At 41.6% G+C, this 22,626-nt stretch overlaps 1 protein-coding gene across 1 annotated transcript; it reads left to right on the top strand.

The window, feature by feature from the left end:
* Positions 1–11,199: 11,199 nt before the first annotated feature.
* On the top strand, positions 11,200–22,097 carry creb3l3a (cAMP responsive element binding protein 3-like 3a; the record flags this gene model as incomplete). Its single annotated transcript, XM_080770761.1, has 10 exons — positions 11,200–11,220; positions 11,680–11,799; positions 13,021–13,273; positions 15,362–15,495; positions 17,792–17,902; positions 18,110–18,216; positions 18,575–18,643; positions 18,763–18,847; positions 20,250–20,343; positions 21,778–22,097. The coding sequence occupies 10 exons, from the start codon at positions 11,200–11,202 to the stop codon at positions 22,095–22,097; spliced, it is 1,314 nt and encodes a 437-aa protein (XP_080626887.1).
* Between the last annotated feature and the right edge of the window lie 529 nt (positions 22,098–22,626).

The raw sequence follows: 22,626 nt of genomic DNA, 5'->3' as shown, positions 1-22,626 counted from the left end.
CCTACCTGACGTTACATCTATACCTAAAGTAAAATCCATCCATCGTCCACCTTATGTGATCATGTCTTGTCAGGCTATAATAAAAACGATCATGTGCAAATCCTTTGTTGTATAACGTGCATGCATGCCTCATTGACATTGTTGGTTCACTACCGATTTATTTACTAAAAGGCTCAAACAGCAGCAACCAAAACCAACTAATAAACTATTGTTTTAATTTGAAGGTGAGCCATACGCCCATAGCCATTAATCTGAAAGGTTTTGGTCGGAAACTGTCAAATTAACTGACAGTGACGGACAGTGTGACAGGTGAGGTCACAGTTCACAGGTTAATTCAGTGCATGCGCAATGCACATGGTTTAATTTGGGGGAAGTGTTTCAGATCAAGATTGTTATCTGTACCTAATAATACTACCTATCAAATAAGAGGGAAAAATAGTCTTGGTCTTGACTCGGTCTCGCCTCGCGGCAGTCTTGGTCTCGGTCTCGACCCTCCTAGGTCTTGGTCTTGGTCTCTGCCCCCTAGGCTCGCATCGGTCTTGGTCTTGGTCTTGGTCTCGACCCTCCAGGTCTTGGTCTTGGTCTTGGTCTCGGCCCCCTAGGCTAGCAGCGGTCTTGGTCTTGGTCTCGGTCTCGACCCTCCAGGTCTTGGTCTTGGTCTTGGTCTCGGCCCCATAGGCTCGCATCGGTATTGGTCTTGGTCTTGGTCTCGACCCTCCTAGGTCTTGGTCTTGGTCTTGGTCTCGGCCCCATAGGCTCGCATCGGTATTGGTCTTGGTCTTGGTCTCGACCCTCCTAGGTCTTGGTCTTGTCTTGGTCTCGCTTTAGGTGGTCTCGACTACAACACTACTGTTTAGTTGAGGTTATAGGATTCACATTGAGGACACTGTGACTTGATACATTTTAGTTTTGGCTCCTGTTAATGACGGAAACTGTTTGATGACCAATTCCCTGGCTTAAGAGGAATAAACAGCCTACTGCCTGTGTACTTCCGTGCCCTGGATGTGACCCGCTTGGTCACAACGACATATATTGCACAGTACACCCTTAGTTGCAGCTGTTATTGCACAAACCCTGATTGAACTTAACTTATAATAAACAGCACAAAAAAACATGTAATATGTAACGGATAATTTCTTAGCAGCATTTAGTGATAGAAACTGTTGCTGAGTCTGCTGGTCCCTGACTTGAGCACTCTGTACCACAGTCTACCTGACGGCAACAGTTCAAACAGTGAGTGACCGGGGTGAGAACTGTCCTTTATAATCACTTTGTACCACAGTCTACCTGACGGCTGCAGTTCAAACAGTGAGTGACCGGGGTGAGTACTGTCCTTTATAATGTTCTGTGTTTTCTTTTAGACAGCGGGATCTGTGTAGGTCCTCCAATGTGGGAAGAGGGCGTTTGTGCCGTGTTAATGTGTCTCCTCAGCCATGGATTTTACCACATCAAGTGCAGTGATTCTCCCTTCGCCAGTACGCAGCGACCCCTCTGGTGGTACGCACAATCCTCCCGACAATGAAAAGGTGGGGGTGGGGGGTAGGGTGCAGGGGGTGGGGGAGTAGCATGTAGTAGTTGCGTTCCTGTTACGTAAGCTGTGAGCCGACACCGACTAAACACGGGACATGTCTGCTTCTCTCCAGTGTGGCTGCATGCATCTTTCTACAGACATAGGAGTCATGTTGTCTGGGGTCTCCATACTGTTGCCTGGGGTCTCCATACTGTTGCCCGGGGTCTCCATACTGTTGTCTGGGGTCTCCATACTGTTGTCTGGGGTCTCCATACTGTTGTCTGGGGTCTCCATACTGTTGTCTGGGGTCTCCATACTGTTGTCTGGGGTCTCCATACTGTTGCCCGGGGTCTCCATACTGTTGCCCGGGGTCTCCATACTGTTGTCTGGGGTCTCCATACTGTTGTCTGGGGTCTCCATACTGTTGTCTGGGGTCTCCATACTGTTGTCTGGGGTCTCCATACTGTTGTCTGGGGTCTCCATACTGTTGCCTGGGGTCTCCATACTGTTGCCTGGGGTCTCCATACTGTTGCCCGGGGTCTCCATACTGTTGCCCGGGGTCTCCATACTGTTGCCTGGGGTCTCCATACTTCCAGCCAGGGGGGCGCTCTTCCCTGGGCAGGGGAGGTTGCAAATGAAGGAATTTTAAAATGGGATATTTCAGAATAAATGTATGAAATTAATTCTATTACTTAACGTATACTGAATGTCATAAGATAACTGGGACTTTATATTATTGTTGGGATTTTAGTGTCTGATGGAGTTGACATACCGGTAAATTAGTTATGAAGTGCATTAATGTCACATTTTAGAAAGACATTTTCTGCCAAAAACCTGTTCCTTCTCATGATTGGTGGTTGAGAGACCTGTGTCTACAAATTCATACATTTTAATGTAATGTTTTATAAAAAAGGAAATCTGATTTGAAACAGGTTTTGTCCCTTATCTCAATTGTCAAGAATGAGCATCAATGTCTTAGATTAAGAATAGTATACTAATAGTGAACGTTGTACTTTCCTCTTACAACCAGCAGATGGAGACTGTGTTCCATTCTGATGTGTACCTGTTCTGCATGTGATGTAAGGCCATCTGAGTCCAATAACAAACTGGGGGAAAAACAAATCACTGACAGTTCTCGACCTCAAGCCAATGTCACACCCATATAAAACATTTGACATCTACTGTTTATTTCTTAACATAATTAAAATGTATGTGTGCACTGGCAGAAAAGCTGTGTCAGTCACATCAAGGCTTAAAACCAAAACAGGACGGCGCCAGCCTATTTGGAGCCACGCAATCGGTGCCACCAGGTATTCCTAAATCTAACCTCAGTAAAACTATGCCAAAACCAAACCTTATTCCTAAACGTAACCTCAGTAAAACTATGCCAGAACCAAACCTTATTCCTAAACGTAACCTCAGTAAAACTATGCCAGAAGAACCTAACCTTATTCCTAAACGTAACCTCAGTAAAACTATGCCAGAAGAACCTAACCTTATTCCTAAACGTAACTTCAGTAAAACTATGCCAGAACCAAACCTTATTCCTAAACGTAACCTCAGTAAAACTATGCCAGAAGAACCTAACCTTATTTATTCCTAAACCTAACCTCAATAGAATTATGCCAGAACCTAACCTAACCTTTTCCTCAGTAAAACAACTTCAAGAACCATTGGGGGGAAGCGGTCTGTGAAGGCAAATCTTGCCTTCCTGAAGGCATGATGAAGGCCAGTGTGTTTTTGGGAGAGTTCCGCCTGTTACCCTTTGTGTGACACAAATGTTATGTGAAGCCCGGGCAATCCGTGAAGCTCTGCCAATCCGAGAAGCCGACGGTTTGGGTCGAAGCCCATGCATACAATCTCTTGAACACACTGAGAATTTCTACATCCTTCTATAACCTGTGGGCCATCAAATACAGATATTCATGATTTCTGCTGCACAGCTCTGGGTTATATGAGAGTCAGACACACACCAAGTTTGAGACTGAACGGTTGGACGCTGTCCGAGTTATGCCAGGCACGCACACATGCACGCACACGCATGCAGGTTCTGAACTTACATCAGAATTAGTAGTTAGGCTATTCAAACAGGCTCTGATGTTTGTTCACTATAACTTATAATAAAGGAGATTAATTATCGTATCTTATCATCCCATTCCAGAGCTGCTGTTTCTCAGAATCAGACGCTGATCAATACATATGGAAAACTCAATAGTTAATTTGCTTTCTCTGAAGTGCAGTGAAATACATTCTCATTTCCAGAGCTCAGCTAATCCGGCTACCAATAGGCCGACTTCATTAAAACATCCACTGAATGGTGGATCTTGTCATGTGAGCGATTATGGCAGGACCAAATTAGAACCACATCCCAATGCAGTAATTTGTCAGTGATTCTTTCTTTCTTTCTTTCTTCCACATCATGCATACCATATTAGAGGTCTCACGGTGTGAAAGGAGGTATTGGCACACTGGCATGCCCATGACTGATGTTGTTGGCTGGATGGCTTATAAAAAGGAAATCCAAAGTATTGTTTTAACAGGATGTAAGACTCCATTTGCATACTCTTGTATAACTTTCAATTATGAAAATGCCTTGACCTGATCTACATTTTAGATTCTCTGAAATTGAAATGCTGTCTAGCAGCGTTTTTAAATGAGAAATTAATAAGGCTATGTCAACTAACATATCGACACAGACAACAGGCACGCAGCTGATCCAGTTCATCCATTATGCATGCTTAGCTCTTCCCATGTAGGGCCTATAGTGCTCTCGCCTACCTCAGTGTGGTTGTAATCCTGGGAAGTCAAGTAGGATCCTGAATCTCTCCAGACCCCTTCAGAAGTTCAGATTAATATTTCAAACAGAGCACTAGCTGTCAGTCATACGGTCACTGTTGCCCTTAATTTAGATAGCCTTCAGTCAGAGGTGGCCGCACATGAACATCAGCCTATATGCCTAGCGGGCATGAAACACAGCATGTGGCAAATTAATACAAGACCAGTAGCAATATGAAGACGTGATACAGAGAATGTGTTACAGTTACAGAGTCTCTATATGAGCAGACCATGATGGGTTGTCATGTTTTTACTGTAATATAGTGGCCATCCATCACCAGGAGGAATACAGTGTTTTAGATGCAGGGTATCATGATGGATTGCAGGCTGTTGCTATCTAATATCAATAACTGGTACTGCTGAGCTAGGACACCATGTGTACTTTTGACTATACATTAATGACATGCAGTCAGCTGTGACTATGATCTGTATCTTTTTTGCCAACAATGTGGCTCTTCCTGTCTCACATCAAGACAAATTAGAGGTAGTAAAAGTACTTCTCCGGTTTGTAATGCGGGAGCTGGCGAAAACTTCTGGGAACTTAATTTTAGAGCTACTCCAAATCCGCTCCTGGCTACAGCTGTCTCTACATCTTGGCAAAATAGAGTTGATTCTCTTTGCGTCTAGAACACAAATAAATAAGTCCTCTGAGTTCAGGGTTGTAGTTGGTGACTTTGAAGTTTCGGCCAAAGATTCAATGAAGTACCTTGGCTATATTGGACAATGGCACTGCAGGGAATAAATACGGTTAACCAAAGAGTGAAGTTCCTTGCTACAACATCCTTGTTCTCAAAAACAAATGCTCTGGAAATATTGGCAGGGGCTCTGGTCCAATTTGTTTTGTGCACCTTTGGAAAATAAGCTACGAACCTCACAAAATACACTAGTTATAGGGTTATCCTAAAACTCCACCCCAGAACACACGTTCTCCCTACTCATTTTAATAGCGTCAAGTGGCTCAGTGTGGATGAGAGCGTTTCATTTAATAAAACTGTGGTTCACAGGATATGTAAAAACGTCACTCCGAGATATCTTCATAATTACTTCTCTAAGGTTATAGCGACATTCATAATCATTTCACAAGACGTAGCACCACTGACCTTATTGTACTCACATGCACTTATTTTGTCATAACTTACTGTACTGTTGTTTTTCCAGATACATCTCTTTTAAGAGACCGCGATGGAAATACGCTTTTAGCTAACTTGTGTTTTTATCCTTTAGAATAGATGGTGGTAATATTGTATGTAATCATTGTCAAGTATATCAATCTCAATCAATCAATACTGTATGTGTACCAATGTTCTTCAACAAATATTGAACACACGAATATCACTGTAAATCCAATTAGGTTTGAGTTTCAGTCAGCCATGGTTAACCCCTGGTGCCTTGGCAGCTGCTCAATGCTATATAATAACGTTTCTCTTGAACTGCTTTCTTGTGGTTTTATTGTGAAGCCGTACATAAATTCAAGTTGGTTTGTGATTCAGGGAAGTGGAAAACAAGATTGAAAACTATACTTAATAAACTAATACTTGGTTGACAGCAGAGCCATCGAAAGGAGAGTTCTGCCAATGAGGGGGCAGAAAACAGTCTGGTCACGTGGTTCATGTACTGTAACTTGTTTGTCACTCTAAAGCCCATAGACACCAATGCATTCCATAAACCTCCGGTTCAGGCCTGTCACTCTTCGCCTCTATGTAAAAAAGCTGCCATTGGACTCACTGGCCTCATGAAGTGAACCGAGTTGTATACGACTCTGGTTGACAGGGGTCTGCTCTTCAATACATCAATACTCACATATTGCTCACATATTGCTCTACTCACTTTTGCACACAGAGAACTCTTTCAAATCTCTGTGTGCAATTATAGGCATAACCAGTTGTCTTTTCATACAGTACTTACTGTACAGTAAATTAAAACCATCAAATACATCTTTTATAGGATTAGTGTCATTCAGAAAAGTAAACTCCAATATTTCTCTGTCCCTAAATTCAGTATTATACTGCACTACGGTTGTGCAGATGCTATTTTATTTTTCTTTTATAGGCTATATACTATTTGCACTGATTTTTTGCAATTTACTATATTTACTATATCTTATTGTAGGTTTTTATATTTGTCTATACTGTTGAGGCGGCCGTTGGTAGACTTTTCACTGCTTATGTTGCCACAGCTGTATTTAGTACATACATACATACTGTACGTATATGCACATTGAATCTTGAATATAATTGACCATATTCACATCTATTCACGTCTATTTTATATTCATCATATGACACAGGAGCAAAATGGCCCAATGTGAAAATGGAAATGTCGAGAGGCCAATTCAAAGACTTTCTAATCGAAACACGGATGTTCACAATACTGTACTTTGAGTTTGATTATTATGATACAATGGGGGGCATTGTATTTTGGGTAGAACATTTACTTTAAGTTGGAAAAGCTGACATGATAATGACAAACATGAAACATTCCTATAATGCGAATTGACCCAGCTTCGTGGACAGTGTGGACAGTAGGAATCACTCACCACAACATACAGTATATAAATGACATTTTAGTGACACATTGACTTAATATCAGTTTTCTATTCATGAAGTACCCCTTACCCCCTGCCCCCAAAGTTTTGCTAGTGAAATCCATTAAGCTGCCAGGCGACAGGAATTATCTAGTGTTATCTAAAGGTCACGATTATGTAATCTAGAGGGAGTCCTGTAAACAAGCTACACCAGTAGTTCTCAAAGTGGGGGCTGTCTGACCCAATTTTAATACATTCTAATAGTGTTCCGAAATGGTTTATGGGAGCACTATGGCAGTGCTTTGCCCTTTGGAATCAGATACTGAAGCCATAATGATAACAAAATCCCTCTTCCAATGAAAAACCATCACAGTTATTGGCTGCAATCCCAGAGTAAAGTGACTTGACAAGGCAGTGAGCTCAAACAGAATAATACAGGAGGATGGTGGGTGTGCTTGTTATGAGTCAGAGATCGCGTACGCAGCAGAAAATGTCTGTCTGTGGTCTGTGACACTGACAACTCTTAATATACCTCATTATGTGTTTGTGTCGCCTGCTATTGATGTTTGGCCATGTATTAATGTATAAGAAAGCCTGTTCTGAAACAAGATAATGATGTGTGTCCAAGATAATGATGTGTGTTGCGAGAGCAACCTGCATGTCATCAGTTACAAAAGCTAGTCATGATTGGAGCATTTACTTTACTTGTGGCCTTATTGTATCAAAATAAGGCCACTGTTCACCCCACTTTTTTCTTTTTTTATGTATAAATGTAGATATAAGACATACATTTTCCAATTTATTGCATCCTTCACCTATTAAAGAACACAATGCATCTCATGACCTCATTAAAGACAATGAAAGTATGGCTAGAAACCTAAATAAGGAAACATGCGGTTAAATGTTAATGTTGCACTTAAAAAAATGTAATTTAATGTCAGTAATTAACTTGTATGGCTCTCTTTCCGGTTATAAAATTAACCTAACCAAATCTACTCTCTGCCCACTTACTCAGATAGATGACGAAAGACCTAACACCTTATCCCCCTTTAAACAGACAAAAGAAGGATTTACTTATCTCAGTGTTTTCATCTCTCCCATACTGGACAATCTATATACTTGTAATTATACACCTCTAGTACAAAAGCTGAAAGATGACATGGATTTATGGACCAACCTACCTCTAACACTTATAGGTCGAATTAATGTAGTTAAAATGAACCTGTTGCCAAGATTCAATTATCTATTTCAGTCATTACTCTGTCCAATTCCACCCTTATTCTTTGCTAATTTAAACACTAATATCTCTAGATTTCTCTGGAACCATAAAAAGGTACGAATCTCTCTGGCCACATTGTGTAAACCTTATAGCGAAGGTGGTTTAGCTCTCCCAAATCTTGAATTATACTATTGGTCTGCTCAAATTAAACGAATGACTGAATGGTTCCAGGAGTCTGATGATTCCCTGTGGAAAACAATAGAATCCCATCTCAGTCACCCAATTCCACTTAAATCTCTCCCTTTTATAAATGCGAGTTTGTCAGGGCTCAACAAATCTTTCGTTGTTAATGGCATTTTATCAATGTGGCCAAAGTGTAAGAAATACTGTAAAATTCAAAAGAGTTTATCTGTCCTTTCACCTGTTTCTCATAACCCAGATTTACCGGCGAGTCTAAGTGAGATTGGTTTGCAAAGGTGGACTAACAAAGGTGTTAACAATTTAGGCTGTCTACTCAGTAGTACAAACATCAAGTCCTTTTCAGAGGTGAAGGAGGAATTCGGTCTATCTTCCACAAACTTATTCCAGTACTTACAATTAAGACACTTTTTACAATCTTAGCTTAGGAAAAATATTTTTACGTCTCACATAGACGAGATAGAACAATGCATCATTAACACCCAATCTATGTTAAAATTCACTTCAAAGATTTATAAAATCCTTAATGGTAGAGTGACGTCATCCTTCCAGCCTCTGAAAAGGATATGGGAAAAAGATTTAAATGTTGTAATTGAGCAGGAAACATGGACAACAATATGTGCAAAAGTAAATCTATCTTCACTTACTCCTAGAATCCTATAACATAATTACAAGTTTATTTTCAAAACATACTTGACCCCTGTTTGTCTAAACAAAATGTCCAGGGAGAACTCTCCCCTATGTAACAGATGTAAACTGCATTTGGGTACCTACCCGCATATGTTCTGGTTTTGCCCAAAAATCAAACCATTTTGGCAAATAATTCATGATCAAATTGAAAAAATCCTTAAAGTAAAATTGAGAAAATCTCCTCTGTTATACCTGTTGGGGACAGACCCAAATGTAAAGTTGAGCTCTGCTCATAGGAAATTATTTTATCTATTTAGATTCTTGGCAAAGAAATGTATCTTAATTTTGTGGAAGACAGATGAAATACCCTCAGAACATATGTGGATGGCCCATATATGGATCATATCGAAGAGCGCATTTGACTCTGTGTAGGACGGAACCCACCTTAACGTGCACACATGCATTATACAACCCATGTACCACTTGGAAATTATTATTTATTTTTTATTTTCTATTATTTATTTATTTCTATTTTCTATGTTTCTTCATTGTTGTTTTTATGTAAGTAACTGTCTTGTATGTAAGTCTGCTGTGTTGTCCTTGTGTCTATGTAAAGAAAACCCTCAAAATAAATAATATATAAAAAAAAAAAAAAAGTTTGTAGTTACTTGCGCAAGCAGAGCGCGCAAGTATAGTTTCGCCCAGGACGATATTCGATGCGTATGCACCGTGCCAGCAAATGACGTAATGACTACTTGTGCCTGATACGGCAGTGGTGCCAGATTACATACATGTATACATACCGTAGGAGCATTACCTTTAATCCTCCCGACACTAAAGCATATCGTCATTACGTCACCATCGAAAACCAATTACACTCTGGCATTGGGTCCTTTAATCCACATCTTTATTACTTCATCTTTGAGAGCTAGTTATACCAGTTATACCCTGACGTCATATGCTGGGACGGTGCATACGCATCAAAAGTGGCGCAAAGTAACCACAGTATACCGCTAATCAATTTACAAGTTACATATACATATACATAGAGGCATTTCCTTTAATCCACCCGACACTGATCGACATATACGTCACCATTGAAGGTATTGGGTCCTAGTTTAATCCAAATCTTTATTACGTCATCATTGAGAGCTAGTTATACCAGTTATACCCTGACGTCATATGCTGGGACGGTGCATACGCATCAAAAGTGGCGCAAAGTAACCACAGTATACCGCTAATCAACTTACAAATTACATATACTGTACATATACACAGAGGCATTTAGTATTAATATCACTATAGTCCAAGATTAAGTCAATTTAAAGCAATTGACAATTTAAAATAAATAATTAAATAAATATACTGCATAAGACGTGATAACATATTTTATTTCAGTTTATATACCTTTTTTTTCATCGGATATCGATGATTTATTTTTCTGTGAGAAACTAAAAAGGGATCGAGAATAATTCTAAATCGATAAAATTGTAGAAACTTCATAATACTACTTTTTTACATGCATAAAGTAGGTACGTAGCAAATAGCTAAACCTAATAATTCAACATTTCAAACTTTCCTTCACAGAGAAGCTGAGATTTGACAGTTTGTAGCGGTCGACAGTACTTGTGCGCTCTGTTTGCACACTAGTAGGCCATTTATGGCCTACTAGTGTGCAACAAGCAAGTAGGCACTCGACAGAGTGCAGTTCTAGTTAGTACTGTAATGATACTACTCACACATTATGTCAAATTAAGTAATAATGTAATTTCACCACAATGTGTAACTGCTCTAGCCTTAATTTAAACACCATATTAAGATGGTCAATGTTTGGTCAATATGTCAAGGGTCAGATGTCAGATCATTGAAGCTGTCAATAACCTGTCAAACAAAACAAGAGAAAGTCCCTTCCAAATAATTGTACAATGTACACACTAAGGGAGACTTACGTCATATTTGTACTTGGTTGTGTGCCGTGCCGTGCACGGAAAACAGACGATCTGCAAGCTCACATGTCGCATCGCAAGTACTAATCAGGCTTTTTAACATCCTCCATTACCTCATGAACTACTTTACACTCTGGACTACCAATCAGATGAGTCTGTGCATGTAGCCAATGGGAACGTGTGGCTGGAAGTTGGCTGGGTGTGTTGAGTTGGAGGTTAAACTTTGGACCTGAGAAGCACAGTGGGACAGAACAACTGTCCCACATAGAACATGTGATTGTTGTGTTGGATTTGCATTGTCTTTTCTTTTTGGGGGTGACAACCAAGCGGTGAAACGATGGACCACTACTCAGACCAGGTACAGCAAGGGGGGGCATATAGCAGAATTGTGTCCTTCTTAGTTATTCTGTGTTATGATGGTAGTTGACAATTTCAGGTTATCAGATTAGTAGAAATTGGTGATACCGTAAGTAGATACAGTAAGTGTTTATTCATTTATTGATTTGTATTTTTACAACTCAGGAATTAAGAGGCAGATGTATTCGATCATTGTACAGGGAGGCATTGCATGATGGCATTGCTTCCTGTGATTGACAGCCGTCCCCACCGATTGCTGGAACATATTGTACAGTAGGCCTACAGGCTTGACAGGGAGCGTTATGGTGAAATGATGGCAATAAAAGAGAAGTCACGTCTCACAGTGTGCACTGTGCATGATTGCATTTATAACCTCCGTCTCCTCTATGTCCTGTTGGTATGTTTGAGCACCCTGGTGGTTGGGTAGTCAATTGCGTTCAATAATGACGTGCTATTCCAGGGTTGTGAAGGCATCGAACTGCTAGATTGGCTGTTTGATCAGAAAGATGGAATCCTATACCAGGAGCCAGAGCACCATGGCAACCAGCTCACCTGGCCATTCCAGCTTCAGGATCCAAACATGCATGGGACCTACCCACAGGTATTTGCTTTGCCGTGTGAGTCACCATGACCGACTGTATTAGTCCAGGGGTCCTTGAGGAGGTTCTGCAGACCACGGAGTGCCCAGGAACATGAGTTTACAACATGGCATAACAATTTGTTTAACCACCATAACTACAGTATAGGTCGGCCATTTGAATAGAAAACTGATTGACAAGCTGACAATGTGTCACATCGTGTCATGTTGTTAGCTTAAATTGCATAATTTTTTTTGTTGCAAGTTAGGTAATATCAATTTAGGTTATTGGTGCTTATTGTATTCATGTTTCTCAACAACTCACCACATTTAGCCTACTCTGTATATGAATACTTAAAACATTTTAATAAAAAATGCACAAAATATGTTCAGATGGATGTCTGTGGACAATTACATATTAATCTGGGGTTCCTTGCTGTGAAGAAATGTGGAAGCAAGCCCCAAATAAGCAACTACTATACACTTTAGTATCAAGCCCAAAAAAACAACCAGCGACAATAATTTATTTGCAAGTGACCTTACATAAAAAACAAGTCAAAGGTTGCTTATATTAAGCAGACATGGCAACACGGCCTGAAGGAAGCAAAGCACACACACAAGGAGCCCCAGTACGTTGTCACATAACCACAGCTTGACACCTCAGTATTGATTGCCTACACCTGGCCTACAGGGCACTGCTCCAAATTCATCTACATTGGCTGTTTTCTCCTACATACCGTGTGGAAAAACAACAACAATATTGTTGTTGTTTTAAACTTCCCAGTGTCACAGCCAATAGAACAGTTGACAAATCTCCTAATGTAGCAACAATATGATGTTGACATAATCTATAGTTTATATAGGTATCGGTATAGCTATCTTAAAATGCAGCCCTGTCTCTCCACCACTTTTCTGAAGTAGATTACAGAGACTAAAGCCCAAGATATTTTTTTTATTGATAGATACAAAGTAAGGAAACGGGGAGAGAGATGAGGGGAAGACACACAGCAAAGATTTAATGAAAGGAAGAAATCTTTCTTCATAATGAGAAACTTTCACCGGCATTTCGAAGCCTGCTATACCGACTCATGGCCATTCCAATTTGCCGCAAATTACTACCACATTATAGGTATCGGTATAACTATCTTAAAATGCAGCCCTGTCTCTCCACCACTTTTATGAAGTAGATTACAGAGACTAAAACTTGGTGTTTGTACTTAACAGATGCTGCCACCAGCTGAACAAGAGGATATAAAAGATGACTTTATCAAAGTCCTCCTGAATGGCAATGATTCTGTGTCAGGGTCCCCTCTCTGGTCACCCTCTCCCAGTGACAGTGGCATCAGTGAGGACCCTCCTTCAGACCATAATATGGATAGTCCCCAGCGATCTGAAACCCCCCCTGGCAAGCCCCAGTATGTCAGCCCCCAGCCGCAGACCACAGCTGACTTAGAGACTAACTTCTCTATTGATCTCAGTAAGTATTCATGTACAGGATATATTTAACAACATAGTGGCGTTTTCAAACTATTGGTACCCAAGGCAAACCAATGAGCAAGTTATATTCTCAACGCACACCTGTATTCATGGAAACATTGTTTATCTACAAGCTGTCTGTTTACTTTTTATCTTCTTGGCTCAAACACACACGCACAGAAGGGGGTTAAAGTAATTTTCCTCAGGGGTATAGAATTTGTATTTATGATTGCATGTTTTGCATGCAGGTGTGACATGAAAGGCAGGACACCGCACCGCAGCACAATGTACTGATATAGTAAATTTAAAAGATATACAGGAATATTCAATATTCACATCTTTCTGCATAGTTACTCACCGGCACCGGCATTCCGAAGCCTGCTATACCGACTCATGGCCATTCCAACTTGCCGCATTACTGACCCTAACCGCACGTGGAATGCCACCCATTCACTAACTGATGGTGCACCGACCTTGAAAGCATATCTTGCTAAAGGACATGAGGAAGAATTTATATGATTGCTTATATCTAACCTTTATATTTATCACTTATGATACTTATAATACATGTGCTATTTGATTAGGCTGTGAGGGCCTTGAATGTCTCCACTGTGGCCTCTCTCTCTCTACGTCGTCCTCAGACGAGCCCTCCATCGTCGTCTCCAGTCATCTCGGTTCTCCATACATCTGGCCAGCTCCTTTGTGCTTTCCGCACCAGTATCTCTCTTTAGTACGTCCACGTAGGTAGGTGTGGGTCGTCCTCTAGATCGATGCCCGTGTGTTGGTTCCCACAGTACAAGCTTTTTGGCCGGGAGTTCTTGATGGCCCAGTGTGCTTTTAGTAAAGTTAAGAACACTTACCTGAGTGATATTGTACTTCTCCCCATGATACATAAAGCATACATCACCACCTGAGAATATTGTCCCGACTCCTATATATTGATTATTGATTGATCCAGAATTCCACGACAGACACTTCAACACACATGCCGGGAGGAGCCGGGGATCAAAGCACGAACCTTCCAATTCCAAGACGGCCACTTTGCATCCTTCCTGTGCTAGAGATAGCCTACCAAGTCATTCTTTTGGGAAAAGTTGCACATCACAATGACTTTGGCAAAGTCACTGACTGCCTGTAACTCACAGGGGACTGACAAAATATGATAAGACAGGACAGAAGTACACACAAGAGTGACAGCTGTGCATGATTGTCTGTGGATAAATGGATGTGGTGTGTGTGTGTGTGTGTGTGTGTGTGTGTGTGTGTGTGTGTGTGTGTGTGTGTGTGTGTGTGTGTGTGTGTGTGTGTGTGTGTGTGTGTGTGTGTGTGTGTGTGTGTGTGTGTGTGTGTGTGTGTGTGTGCACAGATGTCATTATAATTGACGAGAACAGCAGAGAGGTTTTTCTATTGGAAGTTGGCTGAGCTTTTGATTCCAGTTTAGAGGAAGCTTTCCTTAATAAACAAGTAAAATATCAACCATTAGTACAGACCATTATACAACTGGGCTATACGTGTCAGCTCATTGTTTTTATATTTGGCAGCCTGGGCCATGTCCACAAGCTAGTGGTCAGAGGCTTGAGGATTATAGGGTTGTCCAAGTGTAGGCAAAGCAGCTTGCAACATACTGTTCAATCTCCTCCATTATAGGCAGCCGGTCTATTTGGAGGAGAAGGTGCTTTTTGTACCCATGATTTACTTTCGGTGTTGGTAATATGACAGACTGAAGTGACCAATGTTTGCTGTGAATAAGTTCATGTGTTGCCTATATTCTGTACATTTAGGGCTTGTTTGGACTCAAGCACTGAGACACGTGATGTTTCGAGTGCGTAGTATATCAGAAGCAACTGAAAATATTTGTGTCCTTGATAATGTATTTTATAAATGTGGACTCAAATAAAGAAATGTGTGTGTGTGTGTGTGTGTGTGTGTGTGTGTGTGTGTGTGTGTGTGTGTGTGTGTGTGTGTGTGTGTGTGTGTGTGTGTGTGTGTGTGTGTGTGTGTGTGTGTGTGTGTGTGTGTGTGTGTGTGTGTGTGTGTGTGTGTGTGTGTGTGTGTGTGCGCGTGTGCATGCATGCTTGTTTCCTTGCAGATGGCTGGGAACCTAGCTTTCTTCCAGGCAGGCATAGAGAGACACAGTGTCCTTCTGATGTACACAGACCCCATCTGTCCTCCGGTGTCCCGCTTACTGTAAAGGATCTGCTTCTGTCGGGCACACCAGAGCCAGTAAGTCTATTCTGTTGGTTGGGGTCGAAGACTTTCTGTGATGCATTGCACACCCATTCACACTTGACTTACTTTGACTTAAGCCTTTACTTAAGTCGGGCTGACCGGTGGGCTGACCCTCTGGTGGGCCGGTCTGGGCCAAATGTTAAATTAGTACTCTGTTGGTTGTTTATCATTTATGTTGTACACCACCACCAATGTGGTGGTGTTAAGGGCTTGTATTTCAAGTATTTGTATGGGCCTCGACCCGAAAAGTCAGTAGCCTAGAGTATCTGCGCGCTGGTTGTGGTGGGCCAGTCTGGGTCAAATTCTGTGAAAATGTCCGGTCCAGCCCTGCTCTAGGGTGCATAGGCCGTTGACAAATGTTCTCCATTTCACTCAGCTTTTAGCCGTTCTTTCGAGATCTCCCCAGTTGAGCCCACTCCCTGCCATTTCTGTCTCGATGCTCCTTCTCCAGCTGTTCCTGGGGTGACCTCGTTTCTTGTCGGGTGACATTTGTCGCAGATTTTCTGAGGGTCTGTCCAATCCAACTCCACTTTCGCTTTCGGATTTGTAGGTCACTGGGATCCTGGCCTGTACTTTTCCACAGGTCCACATTGCTAACTTTGTCCCCCCACCAGATGTGTAGAATTCTCCAGAGGCGTGTTGGTGAATGTTTGTCCCTCCACCAGATGTGTAGAATTCTCCTGAGGCGTGTTGGTGAATGTTTGTCCCTCCACCAGATGTGTAGAATTCTCCTGAGGCGTGTTGGTGAATGTTTGTCCCTCCACCAGATGTGTAGAATTCTCCTGAGGCGTGTTGGTGAATGTTTGTCCCTCCACCAGATGTGTAGAATTCTCCTGAGACGTGTTGGTGAATGTTTGTCCCTCCACCAGATGTGTAGAATTCTCCTGAGACGTGTTGGTGAATGTTTGTCCCTCCACCAGATGTGTAGAATTCTCCTGAGGCGTGTTGGTGAATGTTTGCAGCCTGTGTGAGTTTTGTTGTTCTCCAAGTCTCAGTAGCAGCTGTTTCCTACTGGAGTTAAAGATGTGCATTTGCCATTTTGGTGTTGGTGGAGATGTTCTTTGAGCTCCAGATCTTCCTGAACATGTTAAACACCACTCTAGCCCAGTGGTGTCATGCTCGTAGAACGCAATACCACGCCATGGTACCAGTCATTTTGTGATGTGCACGTTTGCATAACAACAGGACAGCGTTAACTGTACCTGTACCTGCTTTCAAAGTTTGCAGGATTGGCCCTTTTGAAACAAAAAGCCTCAAATCATGAACGCAGCGTTCAATTTACGTGAAATCTTTCACAGACTTTCCTACTAGGCTGAGGAATATATCCCACCCTTTTCACATTGGCCTGTTATAGCGCCACCAACCGGTGGATGTTTGCCAAACAAATTTTTTGGTACAAAATGCCTCAAATCATCCAATTGCCATCAATGGTGTAAGAACAAATGGCACCCTTTTCACATTGGCTATTATATCACCAGACCAGCCCCGAGGGGCACTTTTTCTAGTTGTTTCTTTTCCTGTTTGTTTTGGTTCATACCGTCTTAATGCTCCCAAAATAATGTAGTATAAACAGAACGGTAAAAAGAACAATACTATGCAAGTACTGTAGACCGCTACAAACGTTCAAATCTCATTATCTCAGCCTCTCTGTGAAAGAACGTTTGCGATATTGAATTATTAGGTTTAGCTATTTGCTACGTACCTTGCTTTTGGAGGAGAAAAAGTAGCATTTTGAAGTATGGTAATGATACGTATGTATGTATATATGTAATTTCTGAGTGATTAGTGGTATAATGTGGTTACTCGGGTAGTTTGATGCGTATGTCCCTGACACTGACTGTCACCATCGTGAACCAATTATACCCTGGCATTGGTACATAATCTTCATCACGTCATGGGACATCCGCGGAAAACATACCTGCACGGTCTGCTTCCGTATGTCCGGGGCCAGCATATGACGTCATATCATATGCATTCTAAGGGACATTGATTGGTACATATCTTCATCACGTCATGGGACATATGCTTCGTAGCATGACGGAAAACATACCTGCACAGTCAGCTTCGTGCCAGCATATGACGTCATAAGGGACATACAGTACGCATCGTAGCACCTGACTGATAACATTACTTGCACGCTCTGCTTGCGCAAGTAATAATACAAGTCACCAGTGAATGTACTAGATTGTTGTTTATTGTTGTGATGGTTGGGGTCAGAGAGAGCGAGTGAGAGACGTTCAATCAGGCAGTTCTGATATTCTGCATATTGGTATTCCTGTCCTGTTGCAAGCCTCCACAGCCATCTCAGCAGTCCTCCCAGGAGTTGATTCTCAATGAGGACGAGAAGAAGCTCTTGGCCAAGGAGGGCGTGACCCTGCCCAACCAATTACCACTGACCAAGGTACAGACATTCTGATTAATTATTTTCCAAAACAATGAAAAGCAAAGGGGAGAAACAACACCCAACAAGCACCTTAATTTGAATGCAGTAAAATCTGTGTGCATTTGTCTAAAATAATGTTGAATGATCTCTGCAGTGCTAACTATGTTGAAAGTATCACATTCTCAATGACTGAATTATTTAGTTTACCTTGTCTGAATTCATCAGTATGAAGAGAGAGTTCTCAAGAAGATTCGCAGGAAGATTCGCAATAAGCAGTCTGCCCAGGAGAGTCGGAAGAAGAAGAAGGAATATATCGATGGCTTGGAAAACAGGTAAGAAGTCTGGGGAATATATTATGTGAAAATATAACACATGCCGTGTTGTTTTTTATCGTCCTTGAAACAGTCCGTGAATCTCAGTCTCTGTGGCCCAATTTACGGGAGCCAATGTACAAATCGATGTCTGACGAACATCAACTTCATTAAAATGTTGTTTGTTTGGTTGTTTGTTTAATATAAATTAATTAAATTTGAGGAGTAAGTCAATATGAAATGTGTATACACTGTATGGACGGATGTGACACATGGTGTCCTTGAGAGGATTTCCATGGCATTACAGTGAAAGATTATACCTTGTTGTTATTCCACTGAGCTCTATAACCCACATTGTTTGGGGATGTTGTCCTCATAGGATGTCTGCCTGCAATGTCCACAACCAGGAGCTGCAGAGGAAATTGTTTCAGTTGGAGAAATGCAACACGTGAGGGATTTTATCCACTTCCTCTCTTATGTCAACACTCCTTGCTCCTTCTCTGTAAAACCTTTCTATTCATTTTTTTGGAAATTGCAAAACTTCCTCAACGTTCTGTCTACCCACAGATCACTTGTGGAGCAGTTACGCAGACTGCAGGCTATGGTTATGAATAGCTCTAACAAGCCAGCCCAGACTGGCACCTGTGTTCTGGTAAGTGCTGTGTGTGTGTGTGTGTGTGTGTGTGTGTGTGTGTGTGTGTGTGTGTGTGTGTGTGTGTGTGTGTGTGTGTGTGTGTGTGTGTGTGTGTGTGTGTGTGTGTGTGTGTGTGTGTGTGTGTGTGTGTGTGTGTGTGTGTGTGTGTGTGTGTGTGTGTGTGTGTGTGTGTGTGTGTGTGTGTGGGTGTGTGTGGGTGTGCGTGCGTGCGTGCGTGCGTGCGTGCGTGCGTGCGTTTGAGCCGAGAAGATAAGAAAGTAAACACACATGAATGTGCAGTACTGTGTGTGTGTGCATGTGCGCGTGTGCGTGCGTTTGAGCCAAGAAGATAAGAAAGTAAACACACATGAATGTGCAGTACTGTGTGTGTGTGTGTGTGTGTGTGTGTGTGTGTGTGTGTGTGTGTGTGTGTGCGTGTGCGTGTGCGTGTGCGTGTGCGTGTGCGTGTGCGTGCGCGTGTGCGTGCGCGTGTGCGCGCGCGTGCGTGTGCGTGTGCGTGCGTTTGAGCCGAGCAGATAAAAAAGTAAACACACATGAAAGTAATCCTCCAACTATCTTATAAAATGTGTTTTCTTTGTGAAAGCCAACAGTTTCCAATCTTCACTGATTTAGCTGCCGCCGGTCAAAACACAGACATCTTCACATGAGACTAATCTAGGTCTCCAATCTCCACTGATTTAACTGCCGCTGCTCAAAACAACAATGTTCACATGGGGCAGTCTTGAGACTCTGTCTACAGACATAATGGACAAGCCAGTGGTGGAGAAAAGTACACTGGTTTTTTACTTAAAGGAGAATTCAGAACTAACCATTTTCTCAACTTAATCAGGTGTTATTATATCCAAGAACGAGTGGTACTGTATGTGTGAGAAATTACATACTGTAACTCCCTCCCGTGCCCAACGCAGCTCTGACCATGTGCGGTGGGTCTTACACTAAATATATTGATCGCTTCATCATGACTAGATACGCTCCACAGTGTTTTGTCCCAAATGGGCTACCGTAAAAAGCACCACTGAAAGACCCACCGTGCAGGCGTGCACACTCTGATTCAACTTAAGGTAAGAAAATGGTTAGTCCGGATTTCTCCATTAAGTGAAAGTATAAATATAGCATAATGTAGAATTTCTCTTACAAGTAAAAGTCCTGTATTCAGAATTTTACTGAGTGAATCCCGAAGTGCATCATAGCCTATACAGTACAAAGGTAAAAGTAGGCTACACCAATTCTCCAAAATGTGTCAGACTTTTTCGAAAACCAAATCCACAATCTCACAGGCTTACACTCACGACTTTGTGTGACTGATGCAAATTCTCACCTGGCCTTTATTTTTCTCTCTCTCTCTCTCTCTCTCTCTCTCTCTCTCTCTCCTACTCCTTTGTGCCCTTGCTTCGTTCAGGTCCTCGTTCTGTCCTTCTCTCTAATACTGTTCCCCAGTATCAGGCCTTTCTCTGACACCAAGGTCAGCCAGGCAGACTTCAGTCCAGTAAGAGGTGAGTCACCCTCTCAACATTGGGGAGTGGGGACTGCCAATATTTCCGACATCCCATTATCCTGACCATTAGGTTGTGTAATGTGATAGGGTTAGGGATAGGGTTAGTTCAGATGGGGCCTGCAGTCGGAATAATGGGCTGTCGGGAAAACAACATGGCACCCTCAACATTGACACGCTGAATGCCCAAGCATGTCTACAATTACAGCACTTTCCTTGTCATAGCCAGAGCTATGGTAAAAAAAAAGAATAGTAGTAGTAGTGGTAGTAGTAGAAGTAATATTGTATTGCATCGCAGCCTTAACCACTTACCTAGTTGACACTGGCAACAACAAATAATCACTGCAGGTACTCGACCTGTCATGTCACATTGACCTGTGTTGTTTGGTTGTAATTCTTCCCACTTCCCAGTGAGTTGCGATTGCATCATTGAATTGAATTGTATAGCCTATGCTGCCTTCCAGTTATACCTTAAAGTAAAAATAATAATTATTAAGCTGCTTTTATATTAATATTAATATTAATAATGTGCAGTGCAGAGCCATCTTTCCCCTTGTGGCCAAAATGAGTTCCCAAAACCTTACAGTACCAAGCCTTAAAATGCCCAGGTGCGTAATCAGGATGCGGGATTATTATGGTCCATGGCAGAATGCTATAATTACTGTATGATTGTCATGAACGGTTTGACAGCACTGCGACTGCAATCAATGTTGTGCTCTCTACAAGTTACACGCGTGTGTAGATGGTTACAGCAGTCTATAATGTCATCAGGTTAAACAGAAGTTATGGAATGTACTCAACATTGATGAGCATGGATGGACTGATGCACAGACTCACACATACAGCCAGTGCTAATTCCGTCAACTAAAACTATGAAGAAATATGTTCGTCAGCTATCTTATTTTATTGACAAAAACTAAATCAAAACTAAATACAAATTAAGCTATGATGACTAAAACTATGACTAAATATATTGACAATTTCGTCTGTAGAATAAAACTACACCCAGACAGATGTTCATAAATTAAGTGTAAGAACCTTGCATAAATACTGTAGCACCTCCATGCACCTTAACAACTTTAACCATGGCATCCCATCTGTAGGCATGTTATTATAGGTGAAAAGAACATTAATAGCAGATCTACAAGCTCACATACAGTACAAATTATTCTATTATTCTATTTTTTATGTAGTTACAGTGGCTTGATTTGATTATTGATTCACCGATTCAATTTGGTGACATCATGTAAAAATATAGCTACAATGTCTGAGGATACCATGACAAAATTAATTTACTCTCCTGTACTTGAGATGTATAAGGCAAAATAAAGAAAAGCCTTGACACCTGGCAAAAAAGAAGAAAACACATTATAACTACACATGAGCGCTGAGGTTTCAACCTGTCTCTCTTATCTCTGTCTTGTCGCCCCAGCAGTGCAGTCACGGTCTCTGCACAGCCTGCACGCCTCCCGCGTGCCGCATGTCACTGACCACCCATTCTCCACCGCGTACGACAGCGGCGAATCCCTGCGCAGGCATCTCCTAGGAGACAGGGACATGGAGGATATTTCTTCGCTGATGGGGAAGCTGGGAATGGGCCGAGCGCTGTCCAATTTGGAGCACCTGTCCCTCAACAACAGCCAGCAAGACGAGATCAAACATTTCCATGGAGACCCCATTACCGGTCACATAGCTACTGTAACCTTGGATCCACACCACCGGGCTAGACTGAAGCCACATGCCGATGACATGTGAAAGAAACGAGGAAAAAAAGCACAATTTTCCCCCGTTTCCTTCTCACCTAGTTTAGATGTTAGAACAAGGAAAGTTATATTCCTGCACTGCTTTTTACACAGACAGGAAAAAATGACACTATATTAATCATCCCTGTTTTGTTGTGTGCTGTCTATGCTTTAATTCCCCTTATATTCTGTTTTATATTGGTGTGTGGGATTGAATTTTACACTGAATTTTATACTGTGAAAATGCCTGTCAAGACGAACCAAGTATCTCTTGCCTAAAGCCTAATGTTAATTGTCTTTTTTAGAAGGCCAAACATTGGATAAATTGAACAGCTACTGTAAATTGCTCTTTGAAGCTTTTGAATGGAACATTCTTTCTTTTCTTTTTTTTTTACTTTATTGAGTCAATCACATGTACAATTCCTTGTAGCAAATACATTTTCTTTTCATATTTGTTTCTACATGTTTCATGTCACTGTTGGAACAATTTAGATTCTAACATGGATATAAATGTCTCAAATAAAAATGCCAAAATATGTTTC

This window comes from Protomyctophum bolini, assembly GCF_963924005.1.
Source record: "Protomyctophum bolini genome assembly, chromosome: 8".
Lineage (NCBI taxonomy): Eukaryota > Metazoa > Chordata > Actinopteri > Myctophiformes > Myctophidae > Protomyctophum > Protomyctophum bolini.
The sequence above is the reverse complement of the archived record's forward strand: the minus strand, read 5'-3'. Positions and strand labels throughout refer to the sequence as shown.